The sequence below is a fragment of the Centroberyx gerrardi genome, chromosome 24 (assembly GCF_048128805.1).
Source record: "Centroberyx gerrardi isolate f3 chromosome 24, fCenGer3.hap1.cur.20231027, whole genome shotgun sequence".
In the NCBI taxonomy this organism is placed as follows: domain Eukaryota; kingdom Metazoa; phylum Chordata; class Actinopteri; order Beryciformes; family Berycidae; genus Centroberyx; species Centroberyx gerrardi.
The window spans coordinates 5,468,964-5,485,908 of NC_136020.1; the positions used below are offsets into that span (position 1 = coordinate 5,468,964).

General features: G+C 45.3%; 1 protein-coding gene across 1 annotated transcript in view; it reads right to left on the minus strand.

Moving 5' to 3' along the window:
* usp6nl (USP6 N-terminal like) overlaps positions 1 to 16,945 on the minus strand; it is a 67,410-nt gene that overhangs the window by 45,484 nt on the left and 4,981 nt on the right. The window contains exon 2 of the mRNA XM_071912065.2: positions 14,509 to 14,615. Within this exon, the coding sequence (XP_071768166.1) occupies positions 14,509 to 14,512 (4 nt within the window). The 5' untranslated portion in view covers positions 14,513 to 14,615. The remainder of the gene's footprint in view (positions 1 to 14,508; positions 14,616 to 16,945) is intronic.

Here is a 16,945-nt window from a genome sequence, read left to right on the forward strand (position 1 = left end):
AACTGGGCTTAAGACACCCTTGTCCAACTCTCTCATCTCTTTTTTTTTTACTGACTCCCTCTCCCATCCATCTCTCTCTTTCCCCGTGTCCCTCTCCTCCTTCAATCATACAAACGCTGGCTGGCTGGCTGGCTGTCTCGCTCTCCTTTCTCCACATCCTCTAAATTCAAATTAATGAGCGCCTCTACTCATTCACCCACAGCATCTCCTCCCTCTGTCCCTCCCATTCTTTCTCTCTCTCTCTGCTTGTCTGCACCCCTCCCTCCCCCCCTCTCTCTCTCTCATTGTGTCTCTGTCTCTCTCTCTCTCACCCCCCCCCCACCACCCTTTTCAAATGTCTTGTGTACATTCACTGTGAAGCCTAGAACATGACCAGAATGGGTAAATGCAAGGCACGAAGGGTGTGTGTGTGTGTGTGTGTGTGTGTGTGTGTGTGTGTGTGTGTGTGCGTGTCCCAGCGATGATTTGTGCTCAGCAGTATCAATACAGCTGTCATCCTGAGGTTACGTCCTCCCACATTTCCAAACACTCCCTCCCGCTGTCTTCACTCCCGCTGTGTCTGTTTTATTGTGACCAAGATTTTTTTTATTGCTTTTTAAGACAGAAAAAGCAAATAAACAACATACAATAAAAATCTGGAATACTAGACAGAGACGTCCATGCTTCTACTACAAATGATCTTGGATTTGTTTAGCCTCGTAGGCAACTGTCCACGCTATCTATACTGCAGAGATGATATCCAAAATGTATTCATACAGACATTTGGAGTAATCCAATTTTGAAGAAGTGTTTTCTTGGCAGCAGTAAAGCCGTCAGATAAATTCTTTGTTTGGTAACTCTTGACTTCAGGTCTTCCTCTGTCTTTAGCAGAGAGTTTCTCTCTCCCTCTTCTTGTTACATCTCTCCATCTCTTGTCTGTCTCTCTTGGTTTCTCCGCCTCCCTCCTTTGCCTCATCCCTAATCAGTCTTTATAGCCCCTCCTCCTTCCTCTTCCTAACTGCATCATCTGGCCGTAATCAATCCATTTATACTTCCAATTGGTCATGTACCCCTCATCCCTTCATCTGTCTCGATTAATCTCGATTACGGTTGAAACCGATATATCAGTTTGCCAGTTCATCAGGCCGATGGTGGCCTTTTATTAAAAAGAATCAATTTTTGGCGTGGAAATCCCTAAATTTAAAGTCAGGCAGTTTTAATCCCGAAAATATCAGTATCGGCCGTCAACAACCCGAATCAGTCGAACCTTTCTCTCCATCACTCTATCTCTTCTCCTCCTCTCAAGTTTCAAATCCGAACTCGATTTCCCAGCAGCCCCGGTTGTGAGTAATGTTCTCCTCCCTGTTTGAACCATTCAGAAGATGGCCTGACCTTGAGCCAAGGCACTTCACACACCTTACACACACTGCCATTAGAGCTCAATGCCAAGTCGAATGGGAAGATATGCGCACACCAAACGTGATCACACACACACATTATGCAAGCCTTCATGCATTCTTACACACACACCACACCTACCCAAGGACAGAGTGCAGCATGCAGAGAGGAGCGGTAATGGGGAAGCAATACTAGCAGCCAGGTTCATTCTTTATATTAATGGAGTCTCCCAATAGAGCAGGGTTGGCACACACACAGACACACTCGCGCACACACACACACACACACACACACACACTCCATCTCTCTGCTCAAATACACCACATGCTTTTTCTCTCTCACAAATATACACATCTTCCATTTCTATGTTCTAATGAACCACATGGTCTCCTTCTCTCTCTGTCTGTTTGTTACTCTCTCTCTCTCTATTACACACACACACACACACACACACACACACACGTCTCATCACCAAATGCAAACAGTGATTTGTGCTGGATGTATGCACATGTGCCCTTGTTGTACGGAGATGAAGTGCATCGCTGGTCTGTTGTCAGTCCTCAGGCATTGAGACAGAGGGTCCAATTACTGCATTGCTGGATTCACTCTGCTGCTCTGTTGCTATGCCTCAGACCCACTGTTGCTAGGCTATGACCCCAGTATATAAGGTGTGTGGCCCCTAGCAAGCACACACACACACGTTTTTCCAGTACTACATTTGTGAGTACATTCATTCCCTAACCCCTAATTCTTGTCGGTCTAATTCTAACCCTAACCCTAACCTTAACACTCACTACATGCCTAACCCTAACCTAAACCTAATCCTAACCTTAAAGCTGCTGCAATATGCAATAGGGTATATGATACATTATTAGTCTGATATTGTCTTTTCAATGATGTTGGGGATGTTTTGGAGTGTACACCAATTTTGCTGTGGGCGTGGCCAGTGTTGAGCTGGTTGTGGCTATCAAGATGAAGCTAGCAGCCACAGCGCAGGGAAGTCATAGCAACAACAACAATGGAGGAAAGCAGTAAGAAAAGAAAGTGCAGTGAAGCTAAAAGTGCAGCAGAGAAGACCTGTTGAACAACATGGTGAACATGCTGGTGCCACCTGAAGGAGACAAAAGGGCTGAGAAGCAAGGCAGAGCTAGCTTGAATAATGCTAGGTAGGATTAGCCAGTTTGCTAGGTTTTGTACATAGCAAGCTAGCAGTACCCCTACCCCTTGTAGAAGTGAGGATTTTCCTCATCTTTCTATCCTTGTGAGGACATTTGTGCCTCATAAGGACAGAAGTATAACACACACAGTTTAAGTTAAGCGATGATCATTAGAATTACATTCATTACATACAATTTCATATTGTATTCATTTCATACTACACTGGTTCTCATTCATAGTTTGCCGTACTTGAAACGCTTGGCATGACACCAACTGATGTAGCATACTGTGCTATTTCAAAAGAGCTTTCTTATGGATCAATATGCAGTCTGGGAAAATTCTTAAGTTGCTTTACATTCTGCGTTTCAAGAGAGATTATCAAAGGAGTCGCACATGCAAGGGAATGAGTAAGCGAAGCCATGCCAGAGACCGAGAGAAACTGCGAGGGACGAGGGAGAGTGAGAGAGAGAGGGGAGCCTGCGGAGATATGGATTGACCTGCTGTCAATGTAGCCGAGCTTGGGAGAAGGGAAGGGGAGCAGTCAGATATCGACGGAGCCCTCACTCTCCTCCCCGGCAGCACCCATAGGTCCAGTCATACCGGGCCGTCACTCGCGCAAACACCGGATCAATAGGCCCTCCAAGACTGTGCCTTAACACCCGCTTGATTGGGAATAGACAGGTATGTCTGGCTCAGTCGCTGATACATCGCTCCTTCAGTCTACAGCCCAGATAAGAGCTAGGCCTATCGGCGGCCTTCTTCACGCCGCCGGGCAGCCCAGGGCGCTGTCAATGAGTCGTTTGGCGTCTTCGATCCCGGGCGTCGGAGAGAAGAGACACTCCACACCGGTTGAAACAACACAGCGACGACTTGGGCCGATTCTTGGCCCAATGTATCGGTCTAACCCTAGAAACGGTGAGGAATTTTGAGGTAGAGAGAGAGAGAAAACGCAAGCGACGGTGAAACAGACGCCAGAGTTTTGACAGATAACATGGAAGAACAAGCACAAGACTGCCTGAGAGTGATAGAGAATAAGAAAGGGAAAGGAGACAAAAAGCATGAGGAACAAAGTCCTCAAAGGGCCTCATTGTCACCGGTGCTCAAAATTTGTCAAGAACCGTCGCCTATTATCACAACGCAAATGAATGAAGGTCTTTGATTGTTGACAGTGAGAACTTCAGTTTTTCAAAACGTGATGCCACCGCCTCTCTTCGTTCTCTCTTCATTCTCTCTCCCTAGAAAACGGTGACAACAACTACATCCCCATCTTTCCAGCCCTCTGTCTCATCCTCCGTCTCCCTTGCTCCATCTCTCCGCGAGAAAGTGGCAACCCCAATTTCGCAAAGCACTCCTCTCCATAACACTCTCTATCTTCTATCCCCTTCCCACTCCATCTCTCGGCATGGTTTGCTTCAGGTCAGCGCCGGCTGGCAGGCGGACTCGCACGCAAACAAATCACACGGACGTAACAGCGGTCCGAACACGCACTCATCTGTTGTCCTAATGGCGGCGTTCTGTTGGAGGGGTGATTGAATTAGGTTGGGTGCTGATTGCTCGGCACATTGATTAATACTGCCTGCTGTGCCTCAGTGCACCCGCGGTCCTCGTAGAGTCCTGCTGCTGAATGCCAATGAGAGCCATCACCAGAAACAACATGAACATGTACACTTACGGGGGTTAGACTGATATGAGTTTTTGGAGGCTACTGATATTCTGTATCTTTAAATTTGTCTGTTTTCATGCCAGAAATGACAAGGGTTTGCCTATGAAACTAAATAGAACATAATGTGACACTAAAACTCATACAAACAATTTTTGTGGTGGTGGTTGGCAGCTCCTTAAGGCAGAATGAGGAAAGCTAACGTAGGTCTCACTACAGATTTTACAGGCTGACACCAATTAAGCTTGTTGAGTAATAAAATATTAATGCAGACATGTGTGGAATCTGATCAAAATGCCACATCAGAATTGGGGTTAGACTGCTACATCGACTTGGACTAGCTGTGGTCAGGGAGGAGCCTCCATCATATGAGTGGAAAACCGATACATCACTCTAACCCCACTTACATATTTTCTTAACAACCTTGCCTATGATCACTGGTAAAGATCATACACAGACTATTGAGACAGTGACCAAGTGATGCTAGGGACACTCATTGTAGCCTGTGGGACCCAGTCTCTCCAAACTCTACATAAAAAGAAAACCTTTAAAAAGTTTCAAAGTGCTGTAAAATCTAAAGGAACAAAACAGTCAAATAGCCAACTATAATAATCGATTAAGGCCTACTCAACTAAACAAAAACAACATAAGACTATGTAACACTAATATCATAACAATACAAATTGAAAAAAGGACAGTTTTAGTCACACAATAGTCTAAATGCTGTTTCAGCTGCTTTTCAACCCTGACAAGAATAAAATTATGGGGCACAAAATATTGGCTATCGACAGACAATTTCAGCTATTGGCAGCTTCAATCCAAAAATATCAGTATCGGCCTTCAAACTCTGGTCTAACCCTACTGTACATGTCACAACAGTGAAATGCTTGTTTCTTGGAGACAATGCAGCAGATACTGTAGTTCTGAGTCAGCACTATCGGAGGTTGAGGATTTTTCAAAACAGCTTTGTTTCAGTGGACGGAGCCACTAGCTTGCCCTCTCTCTCTCACTCCCTTTCCTCCCTCCTTCCTCTCTCGGCCTGGCGTCGTGCCGCCGCGAGCGAGGGAATGGGAATGGGAATGGAGGGGAAAGCAAACACACTGGAACAACACCACCGCTCTCCCCGACGCTTCCTGTTTGCCCCCTGTGTCATTTCCTGCTCGACGTGTGCGGCTTCTCGACCAATCGGACCTCAGCCAGAGTTCCAGTGTCCTTCACGGCTATTTACATGCCGTGCTCCAAAACTTTCCAGTGGCACCTTTCCTTGTTTACTTGCCTCATTTCCCTCTAACTGCACTTAAACATCCCTTTCACGGGAGCGCTCAATTTAATACCAAGCTCAAATCTAAAACTTGAAACCCGAGACAATCGTATGATTCTAAAAACATGCTTGTAAAATGTCACATTATACTCAGTTCAGGTTAAGGGCTTCCCATAGAGAACCAGTGTAGTAGTGGTCAATTCTATAATAAATATGTAATCAAACACACTGCCTCATATCCATCATATCAGAGGTGGACGACACTGACTAGCTGATATTTTAGGATGCGATCACACCTACAGTTTGCTTTCTTTGGTCTGAATCATAGTGTAAAAGTTTACTTTGTTGCCAATTTGTATTTAGTTCCTTTAGGTTCACACTGCCCAGTTACAACCAGAACCAGGGTTGAAATCCCAAGTCCCAAATGAAGTAGCTTGGACCTCCTTGCTTGTCCTTTTTGCTGTAACTGACTAACCTTCTCTGGTCTTCATACCAGTTAAGAACACATGAAGAAAAGGCTGAATATGAGCTTCAGTCCAGACTGCGGTTTCCCCTTGGTTCATTTTGTTATGCTCGGCTTTCCAAGCATGAGGAACTGCTGGCTATCAGATGTCAACATCCGTCTCCTTATACCCATAAACCCTTGTGTTTTCAGGTTGTTTCCTGTAGTTGGTTTGGATTACAGTCTCACTTCTAACGAACTGCACTGCAGTTCTCCTGTTAGGCGTCTCAGTGTGGTTATTTCAAAACGGCATTGTTCTCACCTGACCAAACGAACTGAACTGAAGGAGTAAACAAAGAGTAATCAAATAGCCTGCCTCAAACACGCTTGCTGTGAACGGTGACTCCATGCGACTCCTGAGCCTGCATGACCCAATCTTCCAGGAATTCAGAAAGCGCATGGCCATAATGTTTACCATGGAGGTGAGAGATTCAGAGAGCCTGAGAGAGAATTAGCATCTATAGAGAGAGCACAGCAAACAGAGATGTGGGAATGTGTATGTGTGTGTCTGGGGTCTTGTTTACAAGGCGACAGTAAAATCAACAGCTGGTAAAGCAGCAGAGGGCTGGGACGCAGCAGAAGAAGAAGAAAAGGGTGTGGGTGGGTGGTAGGGGGGCATGATGTACAGAGGCTGGGGGTGGGTAGACAGCGGAAGATCTACGACAACACGCAGCCCCAATGACTGCGGCACGAGCGTGGGAGTCTACCAATATTACCCACTATGCTCTATGCAAGCTCGCCCTCTCTCTCTCTCTTTATCTCTCTCTCTCTCTCTCTCACACACACACACACACACACACACACACACACACACACACAGGTCCATTCATACATCACATGGTCGATCGGGTGTATCCCACTTGACATTGGTCAATAGGGTGTGTGTCGTTTATCATTGCTTGACGGGTGGTGAGCTGTTTGTCACTGACCGTAAGGATTCTGGATGCTGTGTGTGTGTGTGTGTGTGTGTGTGTGGTTTCTCCGTGGTCACCGGGTAACTGAATGCTGATTGGTCGTGGCGGTGTGTGGGGGGGAATCTGGTGTCGCAAATGTGGTTTCTCGAGGGGCTGCTAAGATATGCTGTTAGTCATTAACACTTGATACTGAGATGAGACCGACAGCGATGACATCATGCCGTACAGACGTTTATTAGCAGGTCCATTCTGAACTGGGTTCACATTATCATGCCTGTCTGCACTTTAGCCTGTAAATCCTTCCCTAACAAATCCACGCACCACCAAAGTGTGTGTGTGTGTGTGTGTGTGTGTCTCTATAGCGCTTCCTCTGATTCTTGACTGCATTTCTGTAGTTTTCAAGGCTGGTAAAGCTGAATAGTTTGAACTCTGTGCTCTTTTGCAACAGAAAGCTCTTCAAAACTCAAAAGACGGCAGCAAAGTAGAGCGAGCAAACATGGAATCTGGGTGAAGTCGCGCCGTGTCCCCGAATGGCAGGAACCCAGATTCGCAGACACAAACACACGCAGCACCGAGTCCCTCATAATCCTTAACCGTTGCTCTCTTCGCAGTACATGAGCCCATCTGTCTGAAGTCCAAGCATTAAGTATTGATAGGCTAAACTTTAAGAGCGGGGGGGGAAACAGCCGAATACAGCAGCTCGGCTCGGCTCACCATGGCAACTAAATACAGGGAGGCCATGAAAGGCTCATAATGGGGCAACGTCATAACTTCTGTGTGTGTGTGTGTGTGTGTGTGTGTGTGTGTGCGTGAGCAATAAGCGTGGGTCGGCATCAAATTTTCCTGGTGCAATTATCTTGCTCAAAAATATCCCAGTAGACAGTATTATCACAGTATTTAGCAAAATTAGCTGAAAAAATTGCTACTGGTGCCGCAACACAGTAAAACCACTTGAGTGCATGTTTTGCATTACAAAAACATTTTAATAACCTATGTTTAATTCTATTGAGTGCTATATTTAGCACTCAATGCTCTGCTTTCATCTTGACACATTTGGACATGGAACACTGGTGCATAGAGCAGCTTTTGTTCTATTTAAATCTTTCTTTTTGAACTTTTGCATTAAATACTGTAGACTAATGTCATCCTCAGCTGGTACTCAGTTGGTATTATCATGGTACTCGTGATAATGATGATAATAGAAATTGGTGGTGGCGTCATCACCATTAGTGATTTTACTGCTGTATGTAATTAGTGAGTGAGAGTGACAGAGTTTAACAACAGGATTCGACTGATAGGAGTTTTTGAAGGCTGATAAACTGATATTTTTTGGATTGAATCTGCCAATAGCCGATATTTTGTGCCAATTTTCAATATTTTTAAATTTGACCACTTTCATGCCAAAAATGAGTATTCAGTGTTGGCACCAACACTTCATTTTTGGCAGGGTGGAGCCTCTGAAACAGCATTTAGACCATCATGGGACACTAAAACTCTCCACTGAAACCCAGGATAATAACAAAACATCCTGATTCATACTTGTGTGGAATCAGATCAAAATGTGGCATTAGACTCAATTCAGGTTAAGGTCTTCTCATAGACAACCAATATAGTATCGGTCAATTCTACAATAAATAATCAAACTGCATCATATCCATCATATCAGAGGTGGACGACACTGACTGGACCAGATCTGATTTGTAATATATTGGTAAACTGATATACCAGTCTAACCCTATTTGACGGGATGTGAAATGCTGTGTGTGTGATGTGTGTGTTGAGGTGTGTGTTTCAACAACATGATATTACTAAATCTTTGTGTGTGTCCTCTCTCTGGTGGCATTCGTATGTGTGCAGGCTGATGCCCTGAGGATAGGGTCTGCGGATCCATTTCCTCCTGCTGCCCTGTTTACTGGGAGATGTAATCATATTCCAGCAAGGTTTCCTTCCTGTAACCCCCCCCCCCCCCCCCCCCCACCACCACCACCACCCTCCCTTCTCTCCCCCCCACAGACACACAGCCGTCTTGTCACCACAAACATGAAGTCCCAGCATCATTTGCCGCTGCAGGAAAGGACGGCAAATAGAAGGAGGGAGGGTGGAAGAACTGCATTCCGCCAGACAACTGGCATCACATCACACATTTCTCACACACACACAGCTACAATCATTCAATCGGCATGGAACACACACTGGCAAGAAATGAAATGAAAAAAAAGAGGGAGGTGGAACACAGTGGGGAGAGAGAGAGAGAGAGAAAGAGAGAGAGAGAGAGAGAGAGAGAGAGAGAGAGAGAGAGAGAGAAGCAAAGGGTCAACAGAGAGGAAGGAAGACAGATTAGACTTCATTGAAAACAGAGGGGAAGTCAGAGAGAGATAAAGGGGGGGATTGAGACCTAATCGCACTTCTTGCTGCACTGAAACAAGATTGTGACTTGCTTTGACACAAGTGACATAATCAGAGTTCGACAGAGTTCTCAAAAAGTTCCCTATTAATTATTATTCCCTATTAAAAGTTCTCAAACAGTTTATTTTGTCAGCTTCTGCTTTGGCAACGTATGGAATCTCTGAAACGAATCGAACTGTGAGAAAGAGAGAGGAGTAGCAGTAACAGGGGTGTTTTGGGACTGCGCATCATAGCTTTAATAACCCTTGTGTTACTGCGGTGAAAATACAGTGTTTATAATGTCTCATGCACTAATGCAACGCTGGAGACGGTTGAGTCTCTTACCCCCGCCTCATTTCCTTTCTGCGGGAGACTTTAGATGTGGATCGGGCAGAGGAGCGGCAGTAGCAGGCATTAATTAAAACAGCATGTCACCTGCTATAAAATCTGGGCTAATCTTAATCCTGTGGGCTATTGTATCTGTAAGTTCCAAGTTCAAATTCGCAGCATGCTCAGGGTGACACGGCCTTGAACTAGGGGAAATGCGGCGAGCTAATAAACCCGTTCAACCAGTATGACAAAAAAAAAAAAAAAATTGCTTCATCTCTCAGGTGCTTTCCGAACAAACAAATTCTTCTTTCTAGTAATTAGCCTGGAGTCGGTCGGTGGCCTGCGTTCCCACTGCGGTAAACGGAGAACTTGTAACTATCAGGAGGTGTGAGGTAAGACGACACATTCACATCAAGACGTGTCATCAGTTCCGGGATAAAGACGTGAGCGTGTGGACAAACAGGATGCTGCTGAACGAGCGCTGCCTTCGAGTGCTGTCGGAAATTCGGATTGAGAAAGTCTTCCAACTGTGCTGCGGGAGTTCTAATGTAAAAACAACAGCCATAAAAAAAACTTAATTTGTTCCAGGGTCCATTTTGTTGTTATTTCCAAGTACTTCAATTCGCGTCAAGTTGTATTTACGACTTCCAAACTCGGAAGCAGGAGCTTACGAGGAGCACTCGAAGGCAGCAGAAGCCCTGAACAAATGGCTCGTTTTCTGCCAGCAGCCGTCTGGAGCCGCCATGTGCTGGGAGATTAATTACATGCACTGCAGGCAGACGGGCCGCATTAGCTGTCATCTATCCTATGTGGTGAACGTGATAGTGGGGCGGTGGTAGCCTGCAGGTCGTGACTGGAAGGTTACCGGTCCGCTCCCAGGTGTGGATGCATGCAAATGTGTGAATGTGGAGTGTTGCTGGAAAAGAACGCGCGCGCTCGGTCGACTTTCCCTGAATAAATAAAGGTTACAAAATTGACAGATGTTGCAAGGTAGCGTAGTAAACTGCAGCAGCCTCGGTTTGTGCTTTGTGGTTAGCTCTGCACCTAGCCGGCGTCAAGCAGATGGAGGCCAGATGAGGCTTTGGAGAGAAGATAATTATCCTGCACCACGCCTAGCCACTGTGTGCCCAGCACGCTACCCGATGACATCAGTCATCCTCTGACAGGGAAGGAAAGAGGTGTGTGTGTGTGTGGAAATGGGGGCCAGGCAGGTGAAAAGATTTAAGTCAACTGCCCACGCTTGCACACATGCTGCCTTTGAGCGCTCCTCATAAGCTCCTACTTGCGAGTTCAGAAGTTGTAAATAGAACGTGTCGCACATTCAAGTGCTTTTGATGGGAAATAATTACAAAATTGCCCCTGTGACACAAGGCAGATTTTGGATGGTTTTTGGATTTGGTTTTAGAAATCATCTGGCAATGAAGAAGAGAAAACATCTGGCATGTAATTCATGTTTTAAGCAATTCCTCAGCCACAAGAAGTTGGATAGAATGAAGAATGATAGAAATCATTTATATAAAATGCCAAACTGTAACACATAACACACATAACATAACAATAAAATACAACTATTAATTACTGAGGAGGCTTCCATGCTCTCTGTCCCCATTAATGTCCCTTAATCCATAATGGAATAGAAAAGAATACTAAATTTGAACTTTCTTGAAGAGAGCATCACACAGAAAGAAACTACTGCCATCACACTAATGCAAGTTACATGAAGATTGTGTCTTTTAAAAAAGCAGAGATAATGCTCTTCTGAAAATATACTTGACGGTGGCCGTTTGCCCGGAGGTCACAGCTTTCACACCTTTTTATTGAACACTGCAGGAAAAGTGATGGCAGTACCAGTAGGAAGAGACAGAAAATGTGAACTTTAACATTTGCATTGATGGGGGAGTCTCCTTATACGGCCTCCTGCCTTCCCTTTTATTTCCAGTCACGTACTTCCCCTTCATTTCTTTCTATAGGTGAAACACTTAACCACCGGCGTTGACAGAAACTCAAAGTCCGGGCCCGGCCTTGCTTTGTGGGAGCCATTATCCTGCTTTAACTAACAGCGCTGTTTATACAACGCCACTAAAATGTTACATGGCCTGCGCGTCTCTTACTTATCGGTCCATCCATCTCCCCTGCTTTCATTGTTATCGCCCTGCTCTGTATCTGCGACATGTCTGTTTGGCTTACACAACAACGCTGGTGGATGGGGAGAAGGGCGGGTGTTCATTTAGCCGCAGACAGAGCTGCAGCGTATTATTACCAGATTTAATAACTAGTGTATGCCGCTGCTATTTGGACAAACACCTTCCACCGCTCGCAGATAATATTATTTGTCATGAAGCGTCCCCCCCTGAGAGGACCTGGGCACATCATGATTGGATAGAGTAGGGGTTCTCAAACATTTTCATGCCACGAATAGACACATTACACCAAGGACCCCCCCACCCCCCACCCCCACCCCACACACACACACACACACACACACACACACACACACTCGCCCCCATTTGATTAGATTTTGTCCCTGGGACTCCCATATGGGAAGATTTGTGTTGTTTTCGATTGGTATTGAATTGTTTAACAGTGCATTCTTGCAATCATTTCTGGTAAATTAAATCAGAACGAAATCAAACTATTCCTCATTTTGCTCTGGAACCCCCCAAGGACCCCACTTTGAGAACCCACTGGGATAAAACACCTTGCAGAGAGGCTGGATTAAATGTCCTCTCCCTCTCTCTCTCTGTCCCCTCTCCTCTTTTTTTCCCAGTAAAATCAGACCATCCGGAATGAGTCATCCATCCTCGTTAAAAGACTCGTTAGAGGGAACTAACCCCACCCAGCCCCCCCAGCCACCCCGCCCCGGGCCAGCAGGGCGGGCCGGCCGGTGTGTGTGTGTGTGTGTGTTGGGGGGTAATTAAGGTAATTAGCTCAGGATATCAACATCGTCAACCGTCTCCAGGCGAGAGAGTGAGTCTATCAAAGGTTGAGATAAATAATGAAACACATAAAAGCCTTTCTCCCAGAGCGCCGGCTGCTTACAAAGCGCATTCAGGTCACATTAAGACAACAATAACGCCACCAATTGGGTTCATCTCATGTGTATTCTGCGCCTGTCTATTTTGAGGCTTTGGTTCGTTTGTAGTCGTCGAGGGGGAGCTTAGGCTGGCAGAGTAAGTAGCATCTTTTAAAAACTTATTTTTATCCACTTGCAATTATGCAATGTCTTCTGTCCTAATATTTGTAATGTCATATTGTTTTTACTCTCTATTCTTATCCTTGTACTTGTTTTAATGTATTTATATTATAATAATATATTGAATTAAATAATATATTAAAACATATTTGAGTATGAGTTTGATTTCATTTGACTGTTACCACTTTGTAACCAAAGTTTTAAAGTGCTATACAAATCAATTTTAGCATAAAAAAAATAAAATACAAATATTTTTCCCCAATAGAATAATGAATAACAATGATGCTATGTGGTTAGATTCTATTATCAACTATTAATATTATCATTATTAATATTATTATTATACCCAATCCACTCCCTATTCATTTTAGTATTTTTTTTTTTTACATGCTGATGTATTGATTTTAAAGCATCAGGGCCTTCGGGTGACACTGTTATCAGAACATGAAAAGAGACACATGGTGACAGACAGGATTAAAATTTTCAAAACATGTAGTACAGCTTTGACACACACACACACACACACACACACACACACACACACACATACATACACACACACTCTTCCATGTCTCTTCCCAGCCCTTCCAAGTGGCTCTGGTGAAAGGGAGAGCAGTGTTTAGGGCATAAACCACCGAGCGGCTGGAGGGCTTTTCCTGCTGTTACACCACTCCGGTCATCAATCACACTTTCATCCATTTTCATCACTCACAATCAATCAGATCAACCACCTAACCACACACACACACACACAGACACACTCACGCACACCTGTTTGTGTATGGGTGGCGGAGTGTGCAAAAGAAAAGGCAGTAATCGGGTTAAATCTCTCAGCACTCCCCTTCAGCAGCATCTGCTTAATCCAATCGCCTTCCAGTAAACACCTCACATGCACTGGGTTGCCCCGGTAACCCAGTCCCAGCCCCCTGGTATACAGATCTACAGCCTCGCAGCTCTGCATGGAGAAATACAGTCCTTATCTTCATATGAAGGGAGCTAAATGGCTAAGAAAACAAGAAATGCCTGAGAAATTATAGCGGCGAAGTGCGGATAAGGGCCGATATCGCTGAACAAATAAATCTGGGGAGGGCGAACAGACCTTCTTTCTACCTTTCTTTTTGACGAGGACTATTTCACACATGCTCAGCACGACACGGGGTGAAACCGATCAGCCCTTCTGGTGTTATGTGTGAAACGTTTCGCACGTGTAAAGACGCAAGAGGCGTCAGCAGAATGTACTGCGGACGAGGCTCGCTGGGTGACTCACGCACACATATGGAGCCATGCCATTACAGTCTCACTGACATACAGTGGAGATAAAGACGGGGAGATAGCAGTGCACACATAGAGTTGATGGAGTGCATATCCTGCTACATTTGCCCTCCCATCATGCTTTGCGGCGTGATTGATGAGTGATTGCCGTGGCGAGGGTTGCGGCGCTCGCTCCCCCTGCGCCATATGTTCCTACCATAGGCAGGGGGGAGAATAGGGGCTGTAGGGGTAAAAGAAGGCAGATTGGGCATGTTCCCATTGCTCCGCACTTAAAGCTGCAGATTTTTTATGAAAAATACATCTGTGTTATCAGTCTAAATCACAAACTGGGGATGTAACAGAGAAGAGTGTCCCATCCCCACTAAGAGTGAAATACAAACCAATACTAACAAATACTGAACCTATACATATATAGTCAGAGTGTGTGTGTGTGTGTGTGTCTGCGCAAGTACTTACTCATGGTGGGAGGCCGGGGGTGGGGGGCAGGGCGAGGCCCGGGCGGGGCGGGGCTTTGGACAGGTGAGGTTATTCTCCACTGGGGCTTTCCTAGAGGCACTCATGACCTGGGAGGGGAAACCAGACGAAAGCCGAGAGTCACTTCCACATCCTCAGAATATATGGAACAAGATGCCATGACGATGAGATGATAAAACTGACATCTACTCTTATGAAGCATCTGAAGACGGATTTTCAGCTGGATAGACAGTGTTTTGAAATTATAGCTTTTATATTCCCTACCGAGGCACACAGATGCATTGGGACATCAGGGAGATGGATAGAAACAGTATCAAATCACCGCTAGGCTGCTTCACTGACTGCACCGAACACACTACAGGAGGCCCTGCTTAAAGTCAGCCTCCGGCACACACACACACACACACACACACAAAGAGCTGATTAAAGATGTGGGCACGGCCATTAACGTCTTCATTGGGCTTGAAATGGCAGGGCACAGAGCGGGTGATCAGACTTGGCTCTGTGTGTGTGTGTGTGTGTGTGTGTGTGTGTGTGTGTGTGTGTGTGTGTGTGTGTGTCAGTCCATCCAAAGAGGCCCGGACATCGGGCTAAATAACAGTAATTTGATGATGGTGCCGGGGCAGCGTGTGGTAATAATGGGTAATTTGATCACTCTGCAGATGCGTGCAGGGGGAGGAGGGGAAGGAGGGGCGGGTTAGGAGAGGCAAAGGGGGGGAAATGATGCAGGTGATGTAGAAATTAAGTGCCCCCACGTTGCCACGAGCACAACAATTGCAGATGCTGGAGTATCCAATATCCTCCAGGAGCGTGGCGGCGAGCGAAAAACCAGCACAGGTCAGCAGAATGCTTAACCAGTAGAGGGAATGACAAATAAGCAGTGGAGCAGCAAACTGAGCGGGGCTTCACTCACTAAAGATGGAGCTCAGAACAAAAGAGACTTGATATTGGGTTATGGGCATTATTGTCATTCTCATCATCATCATTGCTCTATTTAAAATTCAGTAGCAATTAAGCTGCACTACGCCAGATTTCTTATTGGTCTAAATCACAAACTGGGGCAGCAACAGAGAAGATTTCTGGGTAATGAAGTCATTCAAACTTTGAGGAATTCAAACAGTTATATCCCCCGCTCTCCTCTCATCAATAAAACTGACATGCATTCAACAGCGTGCATTGAAGCTGCACTAGGCGACTTCACTGTTTACGTTTTTGAAAGTTTGAAGGACTTCATTACCCAGAAATCCCGTAAGGTGGCGTCAGTTAATTGAATGTCAGTGGATTTTTACCTAAAACTCTTGCCAAGTGCAGCTTTAACCTCTTACATTTTGAATAATAAATGTGTAACTCAGTCATACTCCTCGTCCAGCCGTTTCATGGAGATGGAGGACATGTAGTAAGGCTGGGGGGGGGGGGGGGGGGGGGGGGAATCTCCAGTCTGAAGGGTGCGTGGGCGGAGAGTCTTAGCTTCCAGGCTGTGACCTGGGATTAGTTCCACCATATGTCCACCTCTGCCCCGAGCTGGGACACCAGCCAATCAATGAGACTGAAACTAAGAGGGACCGCATGCCATGCAGCCAATCGGCCGCGCTGTCACTGAGGAGATGAGACATTGAAACATTTCGGGGGTGGGGGGGGTGGGGGGGGTCACAAGGCCGGGGTTTGAATTATGGGGTTGATGCGTAAGTGTGTATGTGTCAGAAACTGGCCTCTATCTGGAGAAGGGTTAGATAATAGATGGAGAAGTTGTGGGTGTGTGTATGTGTTTGGAGTGTGTGTTGGGGTTAGACCGATATATTGGCCCTATGATTATGATGCAAGTTTGACTGATTACATATTTATTCTCTCTGCCAACAAGGTTAGTTAGTTAGTTTGTCTGTCAGCAGGATATTTCAAAAACTTATAAGCGGATTTCTATTAAATGTGGTGGACAGACAGGCTGGCCAAGGACCAATTGATTGGACTTTGCTGGTGATCCAGATCTGGGATTTCCACCTTTATCGATAGCAGTTAGTGTTTTTACATAACTATGAAACTAACAGAGACAGAGACTTGATTCCAAATCCTAAGGGGAAGGTTGCAGCGCCAAGAAATGAATTTAACTTGATGATGATGATAGGAATGATGTGTTTGGGTGTAACAGCAAATTGGAGAATTGTTCCTTAACCTGAATTGATTCTAATGCAACATTTTGATCCGATTCCACACGTATGCATGAATATGTCTTATTATCATTACTAATTTCCTGTGTTTTAATGAAGAGTTTTAGAGTTCCGTGGCCTAAATGCTGTTTTTCGAACTTGACAAGAATAAAAGTCTGAGGAAAACACTGATTACTTGGAATTTTTTGGCATGAAAATGATGAAATTGAAAGATTTTGAATAATGGCTTCGTAAACTCACTAGGCAATTACTGTGAC